Consider the following 23,045-nt stretch of genomic DNA (forward strand, 5'->3'; position numbering starts at 1 on the left):
CCCCAAAAAAAAAAAATGGCACCTTCTACTTGTAACAATGAATTTGCCTCAAACGAGAAGTCCATATTTCTCTCTCCCTTCCATATTTCAGATTTTCCTATTTTGACTTTGTCAGATGAGAGATGAAGAAAAGGCAGAAGAAATAAGTGAAATAACAAAGACTGCCATGACAATGTTAGATATGGAGAGCACAAGCCAAAAGACAGTCAAATAATTTTCCCATAACAACAAAATAATATGGAAAACAGTATACTCTGTCACAAAGCATCACTGATTGCAATCAACTCCATCCGGAACCGAAATTCAACTAATTAAATTCTCAAACACGAAAATTCCCAACAAAAAAAAAAAGTAAATAAAAACCACTACCAACGGATTCAAAAGATTTTCTCAGATATTCTGAAGAATCGTTTAAAAACCAACTCATTCTGCAAAATCAAACATGAATTTCCTGAACAGAGACCGGAATTGAGGGTTCATGAACTGATCCTTAAAAAGGGAGAAAGATAAAAGAGAAACAACTAACTCCCAGCCGAAGCCAAAATAACAAGAACCAGATGCCGTTATCGCATAACATATTTGCCTTCACGAACATTAAAAGTTATCGATGGCACATGAGAATCTATCCAGCAGTTGTAAAATTATTAGAAGATCGCCTAGTCATACTCCAAGACATCGGAAAAGATAAATTTCAACATCACAAACCAATAAATTTTAATAACGATTACGGCAAGAAAAAGTAAAACATGAGATCATAAACTTTATGACAATGATCAAACGATGATCGATCGGAATAAGATGAAGTTTCGCCGGAAAAGCATACCTTAGATGCCCGTAAATACCTAAGCACCCACAAAGTCGATCAATGAAACGATCAGAGAAGATCGAGAGCCGAAAAGGGCAAAAGAAAAGCTACGAAGACTCTCCGCAGTAAGCAATTTGATTGAAAATTGATGAAGCGGTGGCTACGTTGTTGCTGAAGAAGAGGACAGATTGCTTTGACGCCCACCGTAGCGGAAAACCGACAAAAGAAACTGATTTTACGTTTACCGTAACAAACAATAACCCTTTATATATATATATATATATCACATAAATAATAATGCTGCAATTCTCTGTACTTCTCCCTTTGCTACCAAAATAAATTCTCTCCTTCTCCAACACAAAATCCAGGGAAAAGCGCTTCGATGGATTTTGGAAACGCGCCCAAGTCACTCGCCCTTATCGATTGACATGTGTAACCTAAAATGTTCCGCCTTACCAGGAATTTTCTACCTGACACTTTAAATTACGATATTACCCTTACGTGGCCACGCATTTATAACACGTGGGAAGTAAGCACCTGCCAACAGTGACACTTCTGCTTTACCGAAGAAAAAGAAAGAAAACAGTGGGCAACTTTAACACGTGATGATAACACGTGTAAGTGTCGACACTGTGTGTATTACTTTCTGTTTTGGGAGACATATGTAATTACGTAACAAAGAAGGTCTGAAAGAGTCAATACACAACACGTGAATCTATCTGGGCAGAAAGGGCAACCGCCGCCAACTGTCAATCGCAAGAGGTAAAATAAGAGTGAATCAGTCATTGAAAAACCTACCTACAAGGTTTTCCAGTATTTAAAGCCCCGCTGGTTTCGGTCAGAAAGGCTGGAGGATGGAACTCTTTGTCCTCCTACGGGTGTGAGAGACTCAACATCCGAGGTGCAAACGTGGAAGCAAAGTGGAATTGGAGCCCTGAGTTGGCACGCAAGCATATAACTTTTTGCCAACTTTTTGCGTCAACGGAAGAAAACAATTGGCACCCTTTGAACGCTAGCTCCCGCCGCCGCTCTTCTGTACTTCCATCCCTTTTGCCTTTTGTGGCTATGAACGGGTCCGTAACTACCTTTCATGCATCTTAGCCGTTCAATCAATTTATTGATGCAAGCTTTAATCGCTAATGCGTGCATCAGAGGCCAATCAAAAGACGAGTTCATGAGCAATGAGGATAATTTGGGAGAGCGCTTTATGTATGGAGGTATGCGTAGTTGGGGAGCAATGAATTTTATACGAATCATAAACTCGGACGTCCTAAGTTTGACTTCCATTAGATACATCTTAGGTCACTCACACGGGGTGTTTAATACTCTTTACTACTTTTTTACTTTTCAATGAAAGTTGAATGATTCTCATTCAATCTCGGTATGACCCGATTCATGCGATTGTCGGGTTAGTATGGGCTCATGGGACTAGTCTTCAACCTGGATACCCGTGGTTAGGAAAAAAAAAAAAAAACCAAGGTGTAAATGAGTGTTTGTGTTTATTAAACAGGGGAGAGATTTACTCCAAATGTATATTTGGGTAAGGTTTTTATCAATGATGAGTGGTTGAGAGTCAATAGAAAAGGGTTGGTAGTGATAGCTCTGTCACTTGAGGTTGGTGGCGGTGGTGGTATGCGTGAGGTGGCAAGAAGAAGAATAATTCGATTAACTAGGGTTCAAGAATTTTGTGTCAAATAGCGTAGAGAGCGGAGGGAGGGTTTTGAAGGGAGAGTTGTGATATTGCGCAAAAAGGTGGAAGATTTTGTGCAAGGGGAGATGCTTCTAAATTGTTCTAGAATTTAAATAAAGTATATATCAGAAAATAGAACAAATGATTAAATGGAATTTAAATAAATGGATTCATTTTTCTTAGATACAACAATCTGCAACTCGTGCTACACCTAATGGAAGGTCATATCTCTAATACAACTGCAACAGAGATTTCAGACCAAGTCTTGGATTGCTCTGCCATTGAATTTAAGGGAATTAGAAAACGATAAAAACTCGTCAATAAGGCTATGTTTGGTAGCCAAGAGAAGACAAGAAAAGAGTACAATTTTTGTACTTTTTTCCTTGTGTTAAGAATTTTTCTTTGCACTTGGTATGTCTTCACCCATGAGAAGATTCTTCTTTTCAAATTCAAAATTCCCCTCAGAAATTGTAAAAAAAATTTTTGTTCCCCCAAAAATTTTCATACAAAAAAATACAATAAAACATGAGAAAATATGAAAACATAATAAGACAAAAAATGAATAATTACACAGTGATTTCCTATGTGTCTATCTCTCTCTTAAAATTCAATATTTTTTGATTTTTTTTTTATTTTATTATCTTGATAACCAAACATACATACTCTTTTTATTTTCTCACCATTTCTTATATTTTCTTCTCCTTTATTTTCTTTTCTAGATTCTTTTTTCTTTTCTTTTCTTCTCTTGGCTATCAAACACAGCCTAAAGTCAAGAGATTGAAAGCAAATAAAAATCAATGATATTGAAGTCAAGTTTTAAATAAAAAACAATGATATTGAAGTCAAGTTTTAGACGAAAGTGATTCCCATAGTCAAATAAATACCTTAATTCTCAAGAGAATTCAACTTATACTTCTTCCATGATTATAGGTAATGGTGTTCTTATTCTTTCTTGCATAATGATGGGGATGCAGACAAAATGATGCAGAAGATAATAAAAAAACAAGAACAAACAATGCACACAAGTTTATGAGGTTCGGTAGAATTGCCTACGTCATTGGTAAAATGAAATAAATTGCTTGCATTACATAAAAAGAATACGTGTTTAGGCGCCTGCATCAATTATCTCCCTGGATTAAACTACGATGGAATACAATATAAGAATCTTAGGGCCCGTTTGATAACGTTTCAAGAAACGCGTTTCTGTTTCCAGAAACAGCATAAACGGAGTAAAAAACGTTTGATAAAACTGTTCCGTTTCACTTATTTTCAGAAATATAAATAGAAATTTTTACTTATTTATGCTTCAAGAAACGACCCAGGCGAAACAAGTTGCTGTTTCTAGAAACGACTTGTGGCCATTCTTTCATTGGTTATTATCGACTTCTAAAAACATGACTTATCAAACACATTCAATTCCGTTTCTGTCTCTAGAAATGGAAATTTATGTTTTTGCCGTTTCTTGAAATAGAAACGGCAGAAATGTTATCTAACGGGCCCTTAATTATATGTATTTTGATTAACAGAAACATAAAATAGGCAATTTTATAAGAGAAATCTAAAAGTAGATAATGATGTAATTTTCTCAAAAACATAACACCCTCATCACGCCAATTGTGTGTGTTTGGCAACTGGCAATTCTGTACTCACATTTTCTTAACCAATTTTCTTTGGTTCCGTTTCTACTCTTTATAATACTCCATGCAAAACCGGATTCGACGGAGGACGTCTCATTTGCCACACCAACGAGAAGCTAAGGATGGGAGAAACAAACACGAAAGGAAACCGGAGAAAACGTTGCTCTCCGTTCATTTGATCTTCTGCAACTTTTCTCTCTCCTCCATTCTCGTTTGTATATTTTTTTTTTTTTTTTTTTTGAAAATTTTTTGGAGGGATAATTTTCGAGCAAAATTGAATCCGGAGAAGAGAGAGAGAGAAGATGAGCGTGATCGACATTCTATTCCGCGTTGATGCGATCTGCAAGAAGTATGACAAGTACGACATCACCAAGCAGAATGACCTCAAGGTCTCCGGTGACGATGCGTTCGCTCGTCTCTATGCCGTCGTCGAGGCTGACATTGATGCAGCTCTTGAGGTACATTATTCATTCTCTCCTCTTAGTTCTAGGTTCCACTCAATTTCATCATCTAAACGTGAAGGAATTATACGAGAAGAATAGAAAACCTTAATTGATGTACTATTTCCTATTCAGAAATCGGAAATCGCTGCCAACGAGAAGAATAGGGCCTCGGCTGTCGCCTTGAACGCTGAGATTCGTCGGACAAAGGCTCGAATGCTCGATGAGCTCCCCAAGTTGCAGAGATTAGCACATAAGAAGGTTCTCTCACATTTAAGTTTTTTTTTTTCCCCTGTTTAATTGATCAATTTACATTCAGATAAAGGGATCAGTAGATCGTCTTTGCAGTTTTTTTTTTCCTTAATGATTTTAGTATTTGGAGTTTTAGATTTTGGATTTCCGATAGCTTTTGTGCTATCATCCGCGGACCTCAGAAATGCTCTAGGGTTGAGTGAGAGCATATAACTTGAGTTCAGCTTGAGACAAGGCGCAGAATGGATTTTTAATTTTCTGTAATGTGAATCCTAAAAATCATTATCAACTGCTTGAAAATCATGTTGCTTGAATATGATATTGAATGACCCATCCGGCCATATTTTTTGTGTTTATTGATGCACTTTAATTCACGTAGTAGCTTGTGCTGCTATTATAGTGGTTTTATTGTCTGGGTGTCCGTAGCTTTGTTCCACCATATTTCTCCTGAAATTTAAGAATCACATCCCAACTTTGATTGTTCTGCCTTCTTTCATGCCACTTTATGTGGGTTTTCAGTCAAGCAATGAGTACCAGGAAGCTATGGAATGAACAGAAAGACCATTCCTAAATTTTCAGCATTTTGTATTGGTACCGAAGTGCCAAATATATGATCTGATGCTTCGTCTTTTACTGTGCTATTAGAATGGTAATTCTCGTAGTGGTTGTCTTATTGTATTTGGGCGCTCTCAAGGCTTCTTGTGGAAAAGAATGAAAATATTGAGGGAGTTTGAATAATTTTCTATGATATTGATGTTGGCATAAACTAATCACAGGTTAGTGGACTGACAAAAGAAGAACTTGTCACCCGCCATGATTTGGTACTTGCTCTTCCAGAGAGAATTCAAGCCATACCAGATGGGACTGCAAATGCAGCCAAGCAAAATGGAGGTTGGGCAGCCTCTGCTTCTCGTCCAGGCATCAAATTTGAAGCAACATCAGGTGAGTGATCTGAATTATAGAGTTCCCATTTATGTTCTACTTTGCTATTGCCTCATCCTGTCCCTATCTGCAATCATCTAATGGCAGTTTTCTTGCCTAATTTCACAATCTATTGCAGATGGACAGTTTGACTCTGACTTCTTTCAACAAACTGAAGAGTCGAGTCAATTTAGGCAGGAATATGAAATGCGAAAAATGAAACAGGCAGGTGTTGCATATTGGTTACAATTTTATTTCTATTTAAATCCAGAAAAGGGGCATTTGCATCTAAACTGTGACCAGGAGAACATAATTTGATTATTTCCGTTATATGTGTATTATAAATTTTGCATAATCTAATTTTACATTCATCCAGGATCAAGGTCTGGATGTTATATCAGACGGATTGCATACATTGAAAAATATGGCCCATGACATGAATGAGGTTGGTTGTCTTATGCGGCACTTTGAAAGTCATATGCAATGTGATAAAAAAGGGTTCTCATCATATGTTGTAATATGTTCAGGAACTGGATAAACAAGTGCCTTTGGTTGATGAAATCGAAACCAAGGTAAGATTCGTGCTTTATCCCTTACCTTCTGTTACTTTAAAATACAGCATGCGAGCACATTGGATGGAAGAACTTTATTATTAAATCTTAGTAAGTTTTCTATGCTTCCACAGGTTGACAGGGCAAATGCTGACCTGAAGAATACTAATGTTAGACTAAAGGAAACACTTACTCAGGTATTTGAGTTTTGCCTGATTTCTACTTTGGTTTGTATCCTTCAGCTAAGATGAATTGTTGCAGTTTCACTTATCTAGGATAGTTTAAATGACTCTGGTACAATTTGTCTTCTTCCAGCTGAGGTCCAGTCGGAATTTCTGTATTGATATCATACTATTGTGTATAATCCTTGGAATTGCTGCATATCTTTATAAGTAAGTTCCATCTCTCTTTCTGTAATATCTCATATGCATTCAAAGATATGAGTATTGCGTATTCTGATTCGACTTTCTTTTCCATTTCATTATGATTTGGGGAAATATTCCTGTGATAATTATCCATTTTCTTTATATTGTATATGCACCGATGCCTTTCTTGTGCTAATTTCTGCTCCATTTGTCGCATAAAGATTGCTTGTTTTGAGAAAAAAAGAAAAAGGAGTCCTTATTAGTACACCAACTTCCCACTTTATCTAAATTATTTTTCATGTTTGTCCTCATCTTCAATGCAGATACCAACTTTGCATTAGTGTGATTATGGCTTAATTGCCTAAAAACTAAAATTCATGCATTAAACTCTTGTAATGGACTAACATTTTGGAACAGATGAAAGCCCAAAATTGACAGTTTTACGGGATGGAGGGAGTGCAAAAAATGGCTGATTTTCCTTTTTTTTGGGGCTTACGAGTGATTTAACTTGTAGTTGTTAGTGTGCTTTACTAAAAGAATTTTGACGCAAAATGGAAAATAATGTTTTAGTGGATATCTTTCATCATCAACGCTCCTTGTGTATGGATTGCAAGAAAGCACAAAAGAATATGCATAAAACTATTTTTTCAGGACACTTCCTCTCTTTAGGTCTCTTGTGTGCCCAACCATGTCATGTTGGACATGCATGTATACCTGCTGCATAATTGTTGGGACACAGGCACACAGCTGTGGCCTGTGTGTCTCTTGCACCAAGATGCTTGGTAAGCTTTTGTGTGTGTGTGTGTGTGTGTGCGTATGTGCATGGGTGGGTGGTTGTAGCTTGCATGTATGCCTGTGTGCGTATGTAACATTGTGCTGCCTCATTCTTTTTTTTTTTTTGGGGGTGGGGTGGGAGTGGGGGGTGGGGTGTGGGGAGGGGGGGAGGGCTCTTCATCTTTATGTCTGCCTTCAACATTCTTTTCCCTTTTTCTTATTTGTCTACCACTATTCTTTCTTTCTTTCTTTCTTTTAACGAATCTAATCAAAGCTGGCCATTCTTTCATAAAGAAGAAAGTAGGAGGAGACTTGCATGGGGAACCCAACCCATGTCCTAGAGATCACTGTGATTATGCTGTTGTGGCCTCAAGCCACCTTTTGCTAACTTGATGAACATGTTGATGCATACAGATTCCTAGGTTGATTCAACTTGTGCACTTATTCTTTCCCTCTTTTTATTTTTCCTGGAAAACCTGATGGATTTCTGGAAGCCTAAGGAACTACTTTTCTGAAACTCAGATTAAACCAGAATTGCAGTGAACAAATAAGGACCACAATTAAAAAAATAAGTGATAAAACTGTGATCTGGATTTCAGATTTGAATCAAATTTCAGTGGATCACTATATCAGATATAGGAACAGAATGTCAAAAATTGAACTTGATCCAAGGGTCTGATCTTGAGTTTTAAAAGAATCCCACTAAGAATAGGATTCTTTGAAACCATGAATCAATGAAGCATGAAGTGCAATTGCTGTATATGTAAGCAGATCTGCAAATTCAGGTCTTAACTCAAGGGCTGCTGTATATGTAAGCAGATCTGCAAACTCAGGTCTTAACTCAAGATTCAAGAATCGCTATTAAGAATAGGAAAAACTCAAACACAGTTCATAGACTTAATTTTTAAAAGTCAAAACCATAATTGAATTCAGGTCTGATTAGAAAAAGAAATACTGAGCAGGGACTGATTCAGAACTCAAATTCTATCAAATACTCTTACTTAAAAAGATTCTATAAAATACTATCTGCTGGAAATAAAAGTTGCAGTGCTGATCTGATTGCAGGATTAGAAGAAGAAGGAAGATATGACTAAGTGATCACCTAGCTTCAATTGGATTCCCGCCCGCCACTATTGGCTTCCCACCAACATAATACCACATCTCACAGCGAATCTGAATTTCACAGAATAAAGAAAAGGCTCAAATGAGAATCTCATTAATCAAATTCACGTACAAGGTTGGACACCAATACAAACTTATATAGAAGACTCAAAAGCAGGTTCAAACACTAAAAAGGAAAGGCCTAGCAATCTTTAACTAATTAGGTAACATAAACTGACTAGGAAACTAAATAATGAAGGAAACTGACTTGAAACAGGGCTGGACTTATAGAAACCTAATCCAGCCTAACTAAAAACACTCAATAATTGTGAGTTTGTGACAGAATCTATGAAGAAGAAGAAAAAAAGGGAAATCCTAGAGCCACGATAGGATTCAGAATCTTCTTATCGTGGTTTACTTCCAAAATATGTATTAAATTAGAAAACCTACTATGAGTCTAATTACAAAGAAAGATAACTTAAAAGACAACTCAAGACCAAACTCCGCTCAGCATCAAACTCAACTACTAGGGTCCAAATAATTGAATTTGCAGGGTAGAATAGTATCTTGGCCATTTTTAATGTACTTAGTGATTTCATGTTGAACATATTGACCTTACTTTTCCCTATATACCTACTAAGAGTCTGCATGTAGTTTATCAAAGTTCACCAATTGCTTTTATTACTACAGGCAGATAGACTTGCCCTACTATTATGTCTGTGGATGCTGAGTTCCTTATATGGTTTTATTTTACCCTTCGCTCATTTTTTCTAATGGATCCGTACTTGTTTTTGCTGCAGTGTATTGAAGAAGTGATATAATGCAAACAGATTCTGCTGCTGGTATTTCTTCCATTTTTTAGGGCTTGCTATGTATATTTAATTTTTTCTACAGTCTTCTCGACCCGTATTCAAGTGTCCTTGTTCAACCAGAACCATCTTGTCCTTTAGATTCATTTGGGGAGGCAAGTTCTTGTCTACCTCTATCTGAGCGTCCTTGTTCAATCTCGGAGAATCACCACCGTCTTGTCCTTTAGATTCATTTAGGTTTCCGGGATCCCCTGAACACACCAATACCACCCCCTCCCCCAAAAAAAAAAAGAAAAAAGAAAAAAAAGACAGTCCCCCGATCTCCTAGGGGAAGGTGGGATTTGACCTCAAGATCTTGCCACAACCAGCAGAGACATTTGTTGAATTGTTTCACCCTAAAACATTTTCATGTTGCAGAAAACTAATGATTATTCATTAATTTATTTTTATATTTTTTTACCATTTGATTGTCTTTTGACTATACATGACTAATAAACTCATTTAAACATGATTGAGCAAATGATTCTAAGCCATATGATGAGGGTGGAGTCCCTCAAGGTGTTTAGGTCGATGCAAAGTTGGTCTGTGCGCGCCTAAATTTCCATCATGCCAACTACTGTTCTGCATCAGTCCAAACTTCATTTGTCTATGCTCCTTGCTTTCTTGCTTAATTGCCCATCCTTTTGCTTATTGTATTTAGCCTGCTTGACACAAAATCTCTCTTGACTTCATTAAATTCTTCAAATAGAATATTTATGTTGCCTTTTCAAATCAAAAGAATTTAATTGAGATTTTTATGTTTCATAAAAAAGGAAGTGGTTTTCTATACGGGAGTGCAGCCTACACCAACACTCCCTATGTCTATCTCTTTCCTCCCCAAAAAAAGGGGTAGATGAATCTTTTCACAAGAGATGAGAAATAGACACATGGGAGTGCTGGTGTAGGCCTCGATCCTGGACGTAGTTCTTTTTCTGCAACATCCCCAAATCAAGGGGTATATGTGTCTTTTCCTGCAAACACAAGCCCTTGTTTTTGGACATAGTTCATTTTCCTATAAAGTTTATTTTTATGTTCAAGCTTGTCTAAATTGGACTGGTAAAATAGATTCAATTCCTCTTTATATTAATTGAAATCATTAAAAAAAAATGTGTGATATATTAAAAGTATTTTACCCTTGTTTCTTTAAAAGTGACTGATGAGCTCCTTGCCAAAAAAGAATGATGAGCTCCTCATAAGATGAATATTTGAATCAGGTATTCCCTCCATGGCCATGGGAGAAAGCTTCCTTATCAAAGTTGACAAATGGCTTATGGGTATACTGACAACTGAAAATATTCATCTAAATGGTAGTAAAATCGAGAATACTTGTTAACATCAATTTGAGTTGTTGTGTGAAATTATAAAGAAAAGTTAGTTGACTAGATAATTTTAAATATAAAAAGTTTGACCCAACAATGCTGTAATAGATTGATAACCCAATGAACAACTTTTCCTTATTTTCTTGTTTCTTTAAACAAGAAAACAGATCAATAATTTTAATTTCCAAAAATTGTACCAGCTAAAAATTATTGAAACCTGGCAAAAATGAGCTGAAATGATTGAAGACCCTAAGAGTTACAAGTTACAACCAATATGATTGATATAATTATACCTTTTTTTTTTTTTTTTGGTATCTATGAATTGGCTATAGAAACTTGGTAAAAAAAAAAAATTCACCCATGGTGATCATCACTGTCCCTACATGTTGGAGGTGGAAAACGACTTTTGCTATTCCCTTATGCCCATCCAAGTACAACACTAGCCATTGGTGAAGTAATAAATTCCTCCATTGTGGCTAAGGAAAACTTTTTTTTTTGGTAAAGTGGCCAAGGAAAACTTGGAAAAGAAAAAAAAAAAAATTTACACAAAACCCCGACCATTCCCCCTTCCCCCTTCCCCCTCCCCAGTCCCCACCATCTCTCTCTCTCAAACAACACACAGTATTTTATACACTTACAGCTCCATGCCAATGTATGTAGCATGGATCATAGTTATCAATTCGGCCGAATAATTCGCGAATTATTCGGCCGAACCGAATTTTTCCGAATTTTATCAAAAAATCGGACCGAATCCGAATTAAAAATAAAATTCTTTAAAATTCGCGACTTTTTCCAAAATGAATATAAATCGCGAATAATTCGGACCGAATCCGAATTAAACCGAATTATTCGGTCCATTTAAACATTATTTTAAAAAAAAATACCAAAAATAAAAAATAAAAAAACAATTTTTTTTTTTTTAAAAAAACCCCAATAAGATTTTTTGACCGCTTTTTTGACCGAATCCTTAAATTAATCGTCCGAATTATTCTGAATAATTCTCCGTCCGAATAATTCCCGAATCCGAATTTGCTAACTATGGCATGGATACGAATGAAACTCAAACAATCAGAAGTAAAGACAAAAAAAATTTAACAAAAAGAATAAAAAAGTCATCCCCACAAGTCCACAACCTCAAATTTTTTATTTTTAAATGGTACATCGTTATTAAAATGATAAGGCTGATTTTGTTTTCGTGCACAAAAGCTCTTTTTTTTCTAATGTCCAGAAAACAATTGTTTCTTGGAAGGCTACAAACTGACGTTGTGGAGAAATTTCTTTTTTTCTTTTGGTAGAAATTGTGGAGAACATGTGAGAGAGAGAGAGAGATATTATACAAACAAAAGGAAGGCCCAATGGGCCCAGTGAAAAGCGAGATTCAGATATTGTGGACACGAGGTGATAGTGACATATGGGGCTGTTGTATTGTTGGGCCTACTTGTTCTGTCAATTTGTATTTTGGACTGTGAGCCCAGACATAGTAGTACGTTTTGAGCAATCTCAATCTCAATCTCAATCTCAAATCTCAAATCTCAAATCTCAAATCTTATATCCCTTATTCCACCTCTTTTCCTCTTCCAAATTTGAAAGAGAATCAAAAGCAGCCCATGTGGTACACGCTCACAGTCACTCTCCACTAACTTATCACGCTTCCAAAATGGGAATTGTTTCCTCACGCGCAGACCTGCATCCCTTCCTCATCATGAATTTAATTCAAATGCAAAGGAAGAATGCCTAATTACGGAAAAAGGGAGGAAGAACGGTAACCGGTAACCATCCCTATTCCCTACACCCTTCAATGGGGGAATGAACATGGGCATCCACCAGAAAGCACAAAGGGAGTAGGGAGTCATTTCATAGGACCTCGAGGAAGAAGCATAGAAAAGCAAACCAATGAGATGCGACAAAACAATTTGGTACATAAGAGGACAACGAGATCATCTCTCACATGTGAGAAGACGAGAGATAGAGAGAGAGAAATGCTACCTTATCTTTCCCTAGTGGGTCAAAGAATCTTTTCCCTAATAATTAATTCCCCTTTTAACCCACGATGAAATAAATGAATGACACTAGCAATCCAGAGTCCAGACTCAATGAAAATCTTAAGCAGCATCAACGGCCAGCGGTTAAACCATGAAACTTGGTTCAGAGAGAGAGAGAGAGTCTGATTAACCATTGGTAATTTAGAACATTGGTTTATTGTTTTGTTGATCTCTCATCCTCTCCTCTCCCTTTAATGGGCAAGGGATCCTTGAGCCCTCAGTGTATCCATAGTCCCCTCAAAGCAGTATCAGAGTGAGGCCGATATCAATATGGTCCTACCAATCTTAAATTGGTATTGCTAACAAGCCAAGGTTAAAATTGTAAAAAAAAAAATCTTGCTTTTAATAAAAAAAATAAGAATATAATTGATGAATCCAGACCAATACAAATCGATCGAGATTGATATCATTTGATATCGACGAAGACTGATACTGATCTCATTTCTGATATTTAAATCCCTACCTCAGAGTGATTTTTATATTCATTTCTTTAAAAAAAGTAATAAATAAATAAATATAAAAATCTCTCTGAGAGAACATTGGATACCCTGCGTTCAGTCGTTTAGAGATGCTTGTCCCAAATTTAATTGATAATACTCCTATTTTGAGTTTAGCAAATCAGCATGGGGGAGCACACTGGGGTAAAGAATATATATGGAATAAATCCATAAAACCTACCCTTGCAATTGTGAGCACCTCACATGCCACCATTACATGGTGTGCACTGTGCAGTCATTTAAGTTAACTTCATCCAAGGGACATTTTTTGGCCTTTGCCAAAATGTTTCCATCCATGAAAAATGAAGTAGGCCAGCCATGACTCATGAGCCACCCACCTACCTCACCCACCCACCCAACCAAATGGATATATATATATATATATATATACTTAGATGCTGGACTCAAATCTTTTGCATCGGATGTTCACTATCACTCACTGTCTCCTTGCAGAAGATTTTAATACTTAAATATTATCGATCTATATTGCTATTAGTATCAGTAATGACTGATATCAACGTTGATACCATGAAATCAAACCGATTGTTGGCTATGAGAGGACACTAAACACAAACTCTAATGTACCCATGATGTCCATCCATGATCCATCAACCAAATAGATTTCTACCAGGAAAAAAAAAAAAATAAATAATAAAGAAGGGTTAGAGAAGAAGACTACGTACGGTACTGGGTATACATAACCCTCTATTTTAATTTCTATAACAAAAGAAGATGGATATATATAAAAGAAAGACCAGCACTGGCCTCCTCCTTAGGATGCGTTAGAAATAGTAATTTTTATTCCCTTTTCTTCTTGTTTTTTAGTTGTAATCAATATTATTCAGTTACCCTAATCTGACCAAACACGACCCCAAGTGGAGAACATATTTATCTCTGCATGTAAACAACGAAACAAGTAAGAAAGAGAGAGAGAAAGAGAGATGGGAATCTTTGCGGTGGAGAGGGGATGTCGTATCTGGTCGGGGTCGTCTCTTTCCTCTTCTGGGAATTAGGGTTTTTGATGGATGGGAACAGTTTCTAGTGTTTTTCGTTTTAGTGTTCTGTGATTATGTGTTCGTGTGCAAGCGTTGGGACTTGGGAATCGATCAAAACAGAGAAGAGGAGAGGAAAGGGAAGGAGAAGGAGATAGCATCGGTCGTGTTGCAGAGCCAAAAGCATATGCGGTTTGATTAAATACCCTACTAATTATTATTATTAAAATAAGAATTACTACTTAAATTACTTATTGCTCTCTCGAGTCTCGAGTTTCGAGTTTCGAATCCGGATGAGCGAATGGATTCCTTCTTGCTTCGTAAAATATTAATGGAAGCGGCGGTTCAATACTTCTATAGCTATGGCTGCACTTGTACTGATCGATCATTGACTCAAAAGTCAGCTTATAAGATCCATTCTTATTTTGCAGGAAACACTCATCTTTTCTGCAACTTCCCTCGGACCTTCAAGATGACAAATTATCATTCTCTATGTAAATTCATCAAACATGTTGTGGGCAAAATAGACAAAGGAAATAACAACTACCTTGCGTAGCTGATGAGCTGAGGTGTGAAAATATCACATGTTCACCTGGAGGCCCTTTTGCCATTACCTTCTTCCCTTCCCTATTTATCCAAAATAAATAAATAAATAAAGATGGGTCTGTAGAAACGCAACCCTAAAACGATGCAGAAGATAATGGAAAAAAACAAACAATGCACACGGATTTTACGAGGTTTGGCAAGGTTGCCTACGTCCCCGGTGAGATGAGATCCTACTTCACTATCAATGGAGAATAGGGTTACAGCGCTCGTCCTCACACCTCTCAGTATTGCTTGCATTACAGAGAAAGAAATCTTCGCTACAAATATATAGTGAAAAAACCCTAATCCGAAAAGTACACAATTGCCCTCAAATAAAAAATTCGAGCGGGGGGCTGCGCCCCCCTACACCCCCTACATGCAGGGGGGCCTCCTGCCCCCCTTGCAACCCCCACGGCCCGCTAACCGGCTAGCGGGACCGCCGTCCTGGCTGTCTAGGTGCTGCACCAGTACTCCCTGGATTAAACTGCGACGGAATACAAGACATCATACACCAACAGGGTCAACCCATTCCATGTATATATGTTTTAAAATCATGAGGGCCTCAGTTCAAAGTGAACAATATCACATGATGCAATGCATTGTATGCTACTTTTCATGTGGTTGAAGTTTCAATCCAAATAAAATTTGCTGAGTGACTGAGGCTCGAATGATTTTAAAAATGTTGGATATACTACTAAAATGGGTATATAATTGAATGTGAGTCTTGTTAATTCATACAATTACTTACACATCCAATGGTCGAAATTATCAAATCACTTTTAAGGTGAAAATTTTTAGTGTTGGTGTAAATGTACCCTTGTGAAATTTTTTGGTTCTGTAAGCTGCCAAGGTCGTGTATGTTAGCATCTTTATCCTATCTCATTGGTGCGTCCTTCTATGTTGCATGGTCAAAGAACCCTCTCTGACCCTCATATTATTTATGTATTTTTTTCAAGAATCATTGGCTACCTAACAGTCAAAAAGCCCTTACCTAAGAAACAAAAAAATTGGTCTGTGTCATCTGTTATCTACCTATAAATATGTCCAAACTACTTAGAATTAATTAGGTGGAGAGCCCCATATAATTAAAATTGTTCATTTGATCCGCACCCAAAAAAAAAAAAATCATATATCAACCCCAATCTCCCTTTCTTCAGAATGAAGGAAAGAGAGAAACTATAAGAAACTATAAGGGGGAACTAGAATATCCACCCTAAAATAAGGAAGAAGAGAGAGAGAGAGAGAAGTGGGGAGCTAAGGGGACAAGAATAACATATATTGAACTCAAATGACCTTTGTGGGCCATTAAAAATCCAATCAATAGACTTTTTTAGAAGAACCCTAGATTATTATTTTTGCTAGCAGCATCCCACATCTTTCATTAATGGGTATTCTGAAAAAGGTATCATCAATATGGAGTCTACATTTCATAATAGATGAGCTAGAAAAGAAAAGAAAAGAAAAAAATCACATGATAAGAAAACTATAAATTATCATCGTGACAAATATTTTTTTTTTCAATTATTAATTACGAGGGAAATGAATTAACCGGAAATTTTATTTTTTTACCATGAAAACCCCACAGTCCACATTAATCCATATTTTATTAATGATGCTTATGTTACAAAGAGAAGAGGTTCCAATTAGTTCAAAATTTTGGCTGCACCAGCTCCTCTAAGTCTCCAACCTAATCCACTCATGCATGAGCATCATCACTCACCTAACCAATGATCCATCCACCCATCCGGGTCAGCCATGGAGAGTCCAATCCAAGATTACTAAACTCGGATTCAGGATTTGGACCAGGTCCATTCGATTTCATTTCTGATTCAACTGGAATTTTCCTGAATCAAACTCAGCAACAATGGACTGCTCTGATTTGTCAAATCGAGATCGGGTTCAGTTCATTTCAGTCCAAATTGGTTGATTTGACCAATTCGATTCCGATTCTATAAATGCTGGTCCAACCTTTTCAATCAAGGTTCAGGTAAGTAGAATCGGCTTGCATAAGTCTGGAATTGGCTAAAATATGTAGGAATCGGTCTAAACCCTAGAAATCTAATATGGATCGGCCAATTTATATTTGAAGGAATTGAAATCTATCGAAATCGACCTAAACCCTACAAATCCAATATGGATCGACCTAGATGAATCAGGATCGGGCCGACCAGAATCCATTAAAATCGACCTGAACCCTAGAAATCCAATGTGGATAGACCATCCAATCCTCATTTTTTAATTCCAAATCCTGCTTTCAACTTGGAATCCCTTTATGCCACGTCATTGTCCAGCTGTCCTTCTTCCTTTTACATAAGCTGCCAAGCCAACCATCCTTCTACATCTCCACACCAGTATCATATACTGCGATAGATCCCTGCATTGGGGATCAGATGGTGCAGAGAGTTTCAGTCAAGTGGGCCCCACCTAACCCAAACTCATTTCAGCCTTTACAGCAGACAGTATCACGGACTGACCCTAACATACTGGGCCCCCCACCACCGGGAATCGTGACGAAGACCCGTGTCGTCCTTCTCTCTCTTTTTTGGTAGAATACTTTCTCTCTCTTAGTCTCTCTCTCTCTCTCTCTGCATGTAAAAATAATAATAGTCAAAATAGCGTCGCAAGCGTCGGCTCTTCTATAGATTTAATATATTATATTATTTTATTATTTTATTATGCAATAATGATATAATCATGTATGCCTTGACTGTAAAGGCATTAACCTTTTTAACTTTTTAACCTTTTCCTTATAAAGCTTACTTCAAACATCCCATCTTATTTTATGATTTTTTATCCCTACTTAGATCCTTTTTTCCTTTTTTCACTCTTTTTACTGTTTTACCTTAAAAAATTATTCTCCTTTTTCTTCAAAATTATAATCCAATTCATCCCTCCTTCACACACCAGGGCCACCCAAGATTTAAAAACCCCAAATCGAAATACTGACCGGTCCGGCCATGGTTAAAAAAAAAAAAAAAAAAAAAAAGGTTACCCTTCAATTTAATTGAAAAAAAAAAACTTTGAATCATTCCATCGATATAGGATCAGATAGGTAACGATTGATACTAAAATCAAGATTGATCTCAATTGATTCTGATCTAAATCATCCGATTAGACCGATACGGTCCAATTTTTTTAACCCTGGTCCAATACCACCAACGAGATAAAGGCAAGCAAGCCCTCATTAGTCTTTATCCACACACCAACACTGACTACACTTCAACAAAATTACAAATTTTGACTGTGAGAGAGAGAGAGGCGGTGGTCCAGCTAAGTCTAAGGCTGACCGACTTTGAGAAGGAGGCGTGTAGAATAAGGAAGGAGAGAGGGAAAGGAGGGGTTGTCTTGAGGAAGTAAGGCAGGGACAGAGATGAAATATTCTCTTTAGCTTTCATGGGTTTTGATTTTTTCTTTGTGAGATTCAAACAAGGTAAAGGAGATCTCTGTAAGAACCAAGAAGAATATCCCATACTATAGATTGTCTTTGCGAGAGGATTTTTTAATTTGTTGTTGGATTAATGCTTGGGGTTTGGGTTGTTCTTGGTTTTTCTTTCAGCAGAATAGGAAGTAAAACATACGCAGAGGGATCGATTTTTCATTTTCTGTGTATTATCATGTTCTTCTTTGGAGTTCGAAGGAAAGAAAAGAAATAAAGCTCGTGTTTTGTCTTTGAATGATCCAATCTAGCTTTTGAAGAAGACTCTTGGTTCGTCTGCTCTGAGGTGCAACTGAAGTAAAGAGTGTGCAAAAGTTGTTAATTTTGTTCGGATTCTTAATTTCAGATGCAGATGATGTCTGGAGATGGGCTTTCAATTCCCACTACCATCAGAGCTTTTGCTCCACAAGAAACCAATCCAAACCCTAATCCTCCCTCCAATCCAGCTCCTGTTCCAGTGGTGAAGAAGAAGAGGAATCTCCCAGGAACGCCAGGTGAGCTATAGCTACTTGACTTAAGTAGCTGAGCCCTTTTCCTTTCATTTTTTTTCTGGTTTTGTTTTTTTGGGGGTTAGGGAGCTCAGTTCTGCAGCTTTCTACTGATGGGTCACTTTTTAATTAAACAGATCCAGATGCCGAGGTGATAGCTCTATCGCCCAAGACACTCATGGCCACAAACCGATTCTTCTGTGAAATCTGCAATAAAGGGTTTCAGAGAGACCAGAACTTGCAGCTTCATCGGAGAGGGCATAATCTGCCGTGGAAGCTCCGTCAACGGACGAGCAAAGAAGTGAGGAAGAGAGTTTACATCTGCCCCGAGAAGAGCTGCGTTCATCACGATCCATCTAGGGCTCTTGGAGATCTTACTGGGATTAAGAAACATTTTAGCAGAAAACATGGTGAGAAGAAATGGAAGTGTGAGAAATGTTCGAAGAAATACGCTGTCCGTTCCGATTGGAAAGCCCACAACAAGACTTGCGGAACTCGAGAGTATAAATGCGACTGCGGAACACTGTTTTCCAGGTACAAACCACCACAAAGTGATTTTCATTTTCCACTTCTGAGTTAAATCTTAAGGACCCTTTATGTATAATTTTGTTGATGAGTGATTCTTGTTCATGTTCCGACATAGGAGAATCAGAAATAAATGCTCACCTAGAAGAAAATTTAAAAATAAAAAATAAAAAATACTCGAAATAGAATCGCAGAAGAGAATAATTGAAGCTTTAATGAATGACCCAATTAATATTTGTGTTGTTTATTCTCAGGAAGGATAGTTTCATCACCCACAGAGCTTTCTGTGATGCTTTAGCGGAAGAGAGTGGTAGACTCATTTCTGTTGCAGCACCTACAAACCTAAACTTCGGACCTGATTCATCGATCAACGACACCACACCTAGCCTGCCTCATGGGTTCGGCAGCCGAGGAGGAGATGTCGCTGGGATTCCTCAATTTAGCCAGGCCATGTTTCACAATAATGCTCTCGGCGATACTATAGACGATCATCATCATCAGAATCAGAAGCCCAGGTTGCCGATTTGGCTGGATCATCAACATCATCATCATCATCAAGCTAATTCAAATGCTTTCCTGCCGTCAAGCTCTATGGGTCTGCCTGAATTGATGCAAATGGCATCATCGACCAACCTCTATGGCTCGTCTTCTTCTATGGTGGACTTTGGAGTTTGGCTGGATCGGCCATCGACAAGTGCTAGTCTCTCTTTGTCCACTTCTCCACGGGGATTAAAGGAGGAAGGTAACAGTAACAACAGCAACAAGGGCCCTATGGTTGAAAGCTTAGCTTCATTGTACTCATCTAGTACTCATTCAGGTCAAGCGCAGCAAGGAAGTCCCGCCCACATGTCAGCCACTGCACTTTTACAGAAGGCAGCCCAGATGGGATCCACAAGAAGCAGCAACGCGAACCCCAACCCTCCATTCCTCGGTGGCTTCGCAGTATCCACCACCAGTACCACTGCCGGAAATGTCGCCGGAATGCCTCAACTGAACCTGAGCTCTTTAATATGCGGCCCAAATGCAAATGAAGTGGATCACAGCCTGACGAGAGATTTCCTGGGAGTAGGAGATGAGGGTGGCCGCCCATTCTTACAGGAGGAGTTGGCGAGGTATGCTTCCATGGGAGACTTTAGCCACCATTACAATGGCAACCATTGACGGCTCCATTACTGAAACCCATGTAGTGTGTATACCATATTATCATATCATACGTCTCTACTAGCCGGCCGGCCGAGTTGTCATCGTCACATCAATGGGACACTTTGGCTGCCATTGCCCACTGGTGAAGGGAATAACGAGACAAGAGAGTGGGAAGAACAGTTATGAGTCATAAGAGGAAAAAGTGAGACAACGAACACAGAAAGAGACAGGAACAGAAGGAAGCCTACCCTGTGCATGTGCATGTGAGCGAGAGAAGCAAAAGGGAAGGGAGTGAGACTGAGACATCCATGCAGGTTCTGTTATTTTCTCGCATTCCCAATCGTTTTCCTTTTGAAAGTTGAAACTGTAACTACACGGAAGATAACTGGTTGACCGTTAGTCAAAGTTGTGAAGCTATTATGTCAACCTCTTCTCTATGTAAACGATAATGCTTTGCCCCTCTTCTTCCCTTGTCTATCCTTTTAAGTAACTTTCTTTAGTTGAATTCAAGGGTCAGGCAAGGTGGCTTCCTCTTGACTGTGGGTGAAGAAAAACTATAATGTAGTTGGGAAAAGCTTAGTTGGGTTGAATTGATTGAGTCAATGACTATAAGATATGGCAATCTTCTTTCTATTATGGGAAAGCTATGAACAAATTATTGTTTGATACTTGGCTTAGGAGAGTAAGAACACTTTTTTCTAAATAAAATTTTAAAAAGTTAAGCTAACAATAAGATTAGATGGTGTATCCTAAATCTTAGCATACTACTTATTTCAAGGAAAATTGCTCCTACATAAATTAATATATAAGAGTTTTATTACAATTATCCTATTTGAACAATCCATGTAGGATGATCTTGTTCAGATGTGAAGAGTTATTGAGCAATATTGTCTTACATGGGTTTGCTTAGGTCTTTGGATGCCCTGATTAACATGAGGAGCTCTCTCTCCATCTAATACCTTAAGGTTTCGGGTTGAACACTCTAATAGGTCCCACATGTGGACACTAGTGAGAAAAAGAATTGAGAGATTAGTGAGTCTTTTGAATGCATTTTCCAAGGTTGATCCTTCCATGGGAACCTCAAGGGTGAGGAAAGAGAACCAAAAGACATTCAAATCAATGACATGGGGGAAGAAATGGTGGCTACTAGCACCAAACCAGCTCTTTTAAAATCAAAGAGAAGGTGTTTCTGTGTGTATTGACAACGATTGCAACTCATGAAAACCAAAATTACATGACAAATTCAATGATAGGAACAATCATACAAAACAACCTATTTGCCAAAATAATCAGAAAATGAAGAAGAAGCTAAAAGATCGAGTAAGAATCATTTACAGTGCTTGCAAAGAACCGTAGGGAATAAAATGAAATGATAAATGTCCACCATGGGTACACTTCTTTGGGGCAACGGATGTTTTAGGGTTGGGATGGGGAGAAGGAAAGGGTTCTCCAAACCTAAGACGTTTTTCATACGTACACACATGAATATCGTTTAATTATTTTATTGAAAGAGAGAAATAAAAAAATGAGGACGAGAGGAGGCGCAATGTATGCCTTGGACTCAGAGAGATTTTTCCTTCGAAAAAAAAAGATGGTTTAAGCGTAAAATAATATATACTCGTTAAAAAAAATAATAAAAAAAATTGAGGGTACAACTTCTTGTCATTGGTGAAGTAAGAAGTTATGATAACCTTATTTTTATTACTCATTTTCTTATTACAAAGTTGCGATTTTTTTAATATAGTGTTTAACCCAGTATTTTAGTAAACAGATAGGATTGCCTCAATGGAAGGAGAAAAAAAAGTTTGTTATTTTAAAAGGCAAAAAATTAAAATTATACATTTTTCCAAAAAATTCTAAGGAAGAATGTAACTTACTTTAAATTACAAGTTAGAATTGAGGAATAATATAGAAAAAAAATTCCTAGATAATTATGGATCTTATGGAAACAAGAGAGGTGGAAAAAAAAGAAAGAAAAAAATTGTTATATCCAACTCCATATGAAGACCCTACTAAACCATTTTCATTTTTCTCAAGGTAGTCTTAATTTCATTTCTTAGAAGGCAACCGTGAGCTTTCCATCTATAGAAGGCAATGATAACCCAACAATAGCTTGAGTTTCTATCGAAGGGAAACTGAGTAGAGACTAGAGACCGTTGATTAGGAGGTAGCCTCTTAATCAACTTTCTTTAATTTGCATTATAATTATTGTCATTTAATTTGTAAAAGAGGGATTTTGATATGGATTCCTTTAAATTGAACTTAACTTTGATAACCATTTGAAAATAGTTCATGGATTTAGGGATTTCGATCTTACCAACAACTCAAAGCAATTAAAAATAGGGGAATTTACTATCACTCGCCTACACTTGGTCTATATTTACTAAAACTCCCTTACTTTTTACATTTTTACTGATACTCCCCTGTTTTTTTTTTTTTTTACATTTCTTTCTCCCCTGCTCTTTTTAAATACCCGGATTACCCATCTTTTTCAGTTGTAACCTATTACACTTTTTTCATATTGATTGGTTTAAAATATGGTTTGAATCAAACCACTTACAAATTTTGTCTCATCCAATCATCAAGGATATTAATATAGCATGATGTGTCCTTGAAGATATTATTTATTTATTA

The 23,045-nt window shown here is 37.3% G+C and overlaps 3 protein-coding genes across 12 annotated transcripts in view; 2 read left to right on the plus strand and 1 right to left on the minus strand.

The window, feature by feature from the left end:
• LOC122082448 (probable E3 ubiquitin-protein ligase HIP1) overlaps positions 1 to 1,116 on the minus strand; it is a 17,058-nt gene extending 15,942 nt beyond the window's left edge. For all 9 annotated transcript variants that reach the window (XM_042650024.1, XM_042650026.1, XM_042650023.1 and 6 more), the window contains exon 1: positions 824 to 1,116. The gene's annotated coding sequence lies outside the window, so the exon portion shown is untranslated. The remainder of the gene's footprint in view (positions 1 to 823) is intronic.
• A 3,091-nt stretch (positions 1,117 to 4,207) lies between these two features.
• On the plus strand, positions 4,208 to 9,807 carry LOC122081350 (syntaxin-71-like). Its single transcript, XM_042648431.1, has 9 exons — positions 4,208 to 4,590; positions 4,708 to 4,833; positions 5,601 to 5,766; positions 5,885 to 5,970; positions 6,122 to 6,190; positions 6,273 to 6,317; positions 6,431 to 6,493; positions 6,612 to 6,688; positions 9,337 to 9,807. The coding sequence occupies exons 1-9, from the start codon at positions 4,435 to 4,437 to the stop codon at positions 9,350 to 9,352; spliced, it is 804 nt and encodes a 267-aa protein (XP_042504365.1). The 5' UTR covers positions 4,208 to 4,434; the 3' UTR covers positions 9,353 to 9,807.
• An 8,306-nt stretch (positions 9,808 to 18,113) lies between these two features.
• LOC122082420 (zinc finger protein JACKDAW-like) lies at positions 18,114 to 21,044 on the plus strand. 2 transcript variants are annotated; one of them, XM_042649972.1, is made up of 4 exons: positions 18,114 to 18,249; positions 18,379 to 18,749; positions 18,881 to 19,277; positions 19,523 to 21,044. In XM_042649972.1, exons 2-4 carry the CDS (start codon positions 18,602 to 18,604, stop codon positions 20,427 to 20,429), a joined length of 1,452 nt encoding a protein of 483 aa, XP_042505906.1. In that variant the 5' UTR covers positions 18,114 to 18,249; positions 18,379 to 18,601; the 3' UTR covers positions 20,430 to 21,044. The 2 variants fall into 2 exon arrangements, with proteins under 2 accessions (XP_042505906.1, XP_042505907.1); XM_042649973.1 differs by having other exon boundaries at positions 18,137 to 18,249; positions 18,376 to 18,749.
• The last annotated feature ends 2,001 nt before the right edge of the window (positions 21,045 to 23,045 follow it).

This window comes from Macadamia integrifolia, chromosome 6 (genome assembly GCF_013358625.1).
Source record: "Macadamia integrifolia cultivar HAES 741 chromosome 6, SCU_Mint_v3, whole genome shotgun sequence".
NCBI lineage: Eukaryota > Viridiplantae > Streptophyta > Magnoliopsida > Proteales > Proteaceae > Macadamia > Macadamia integrifolia.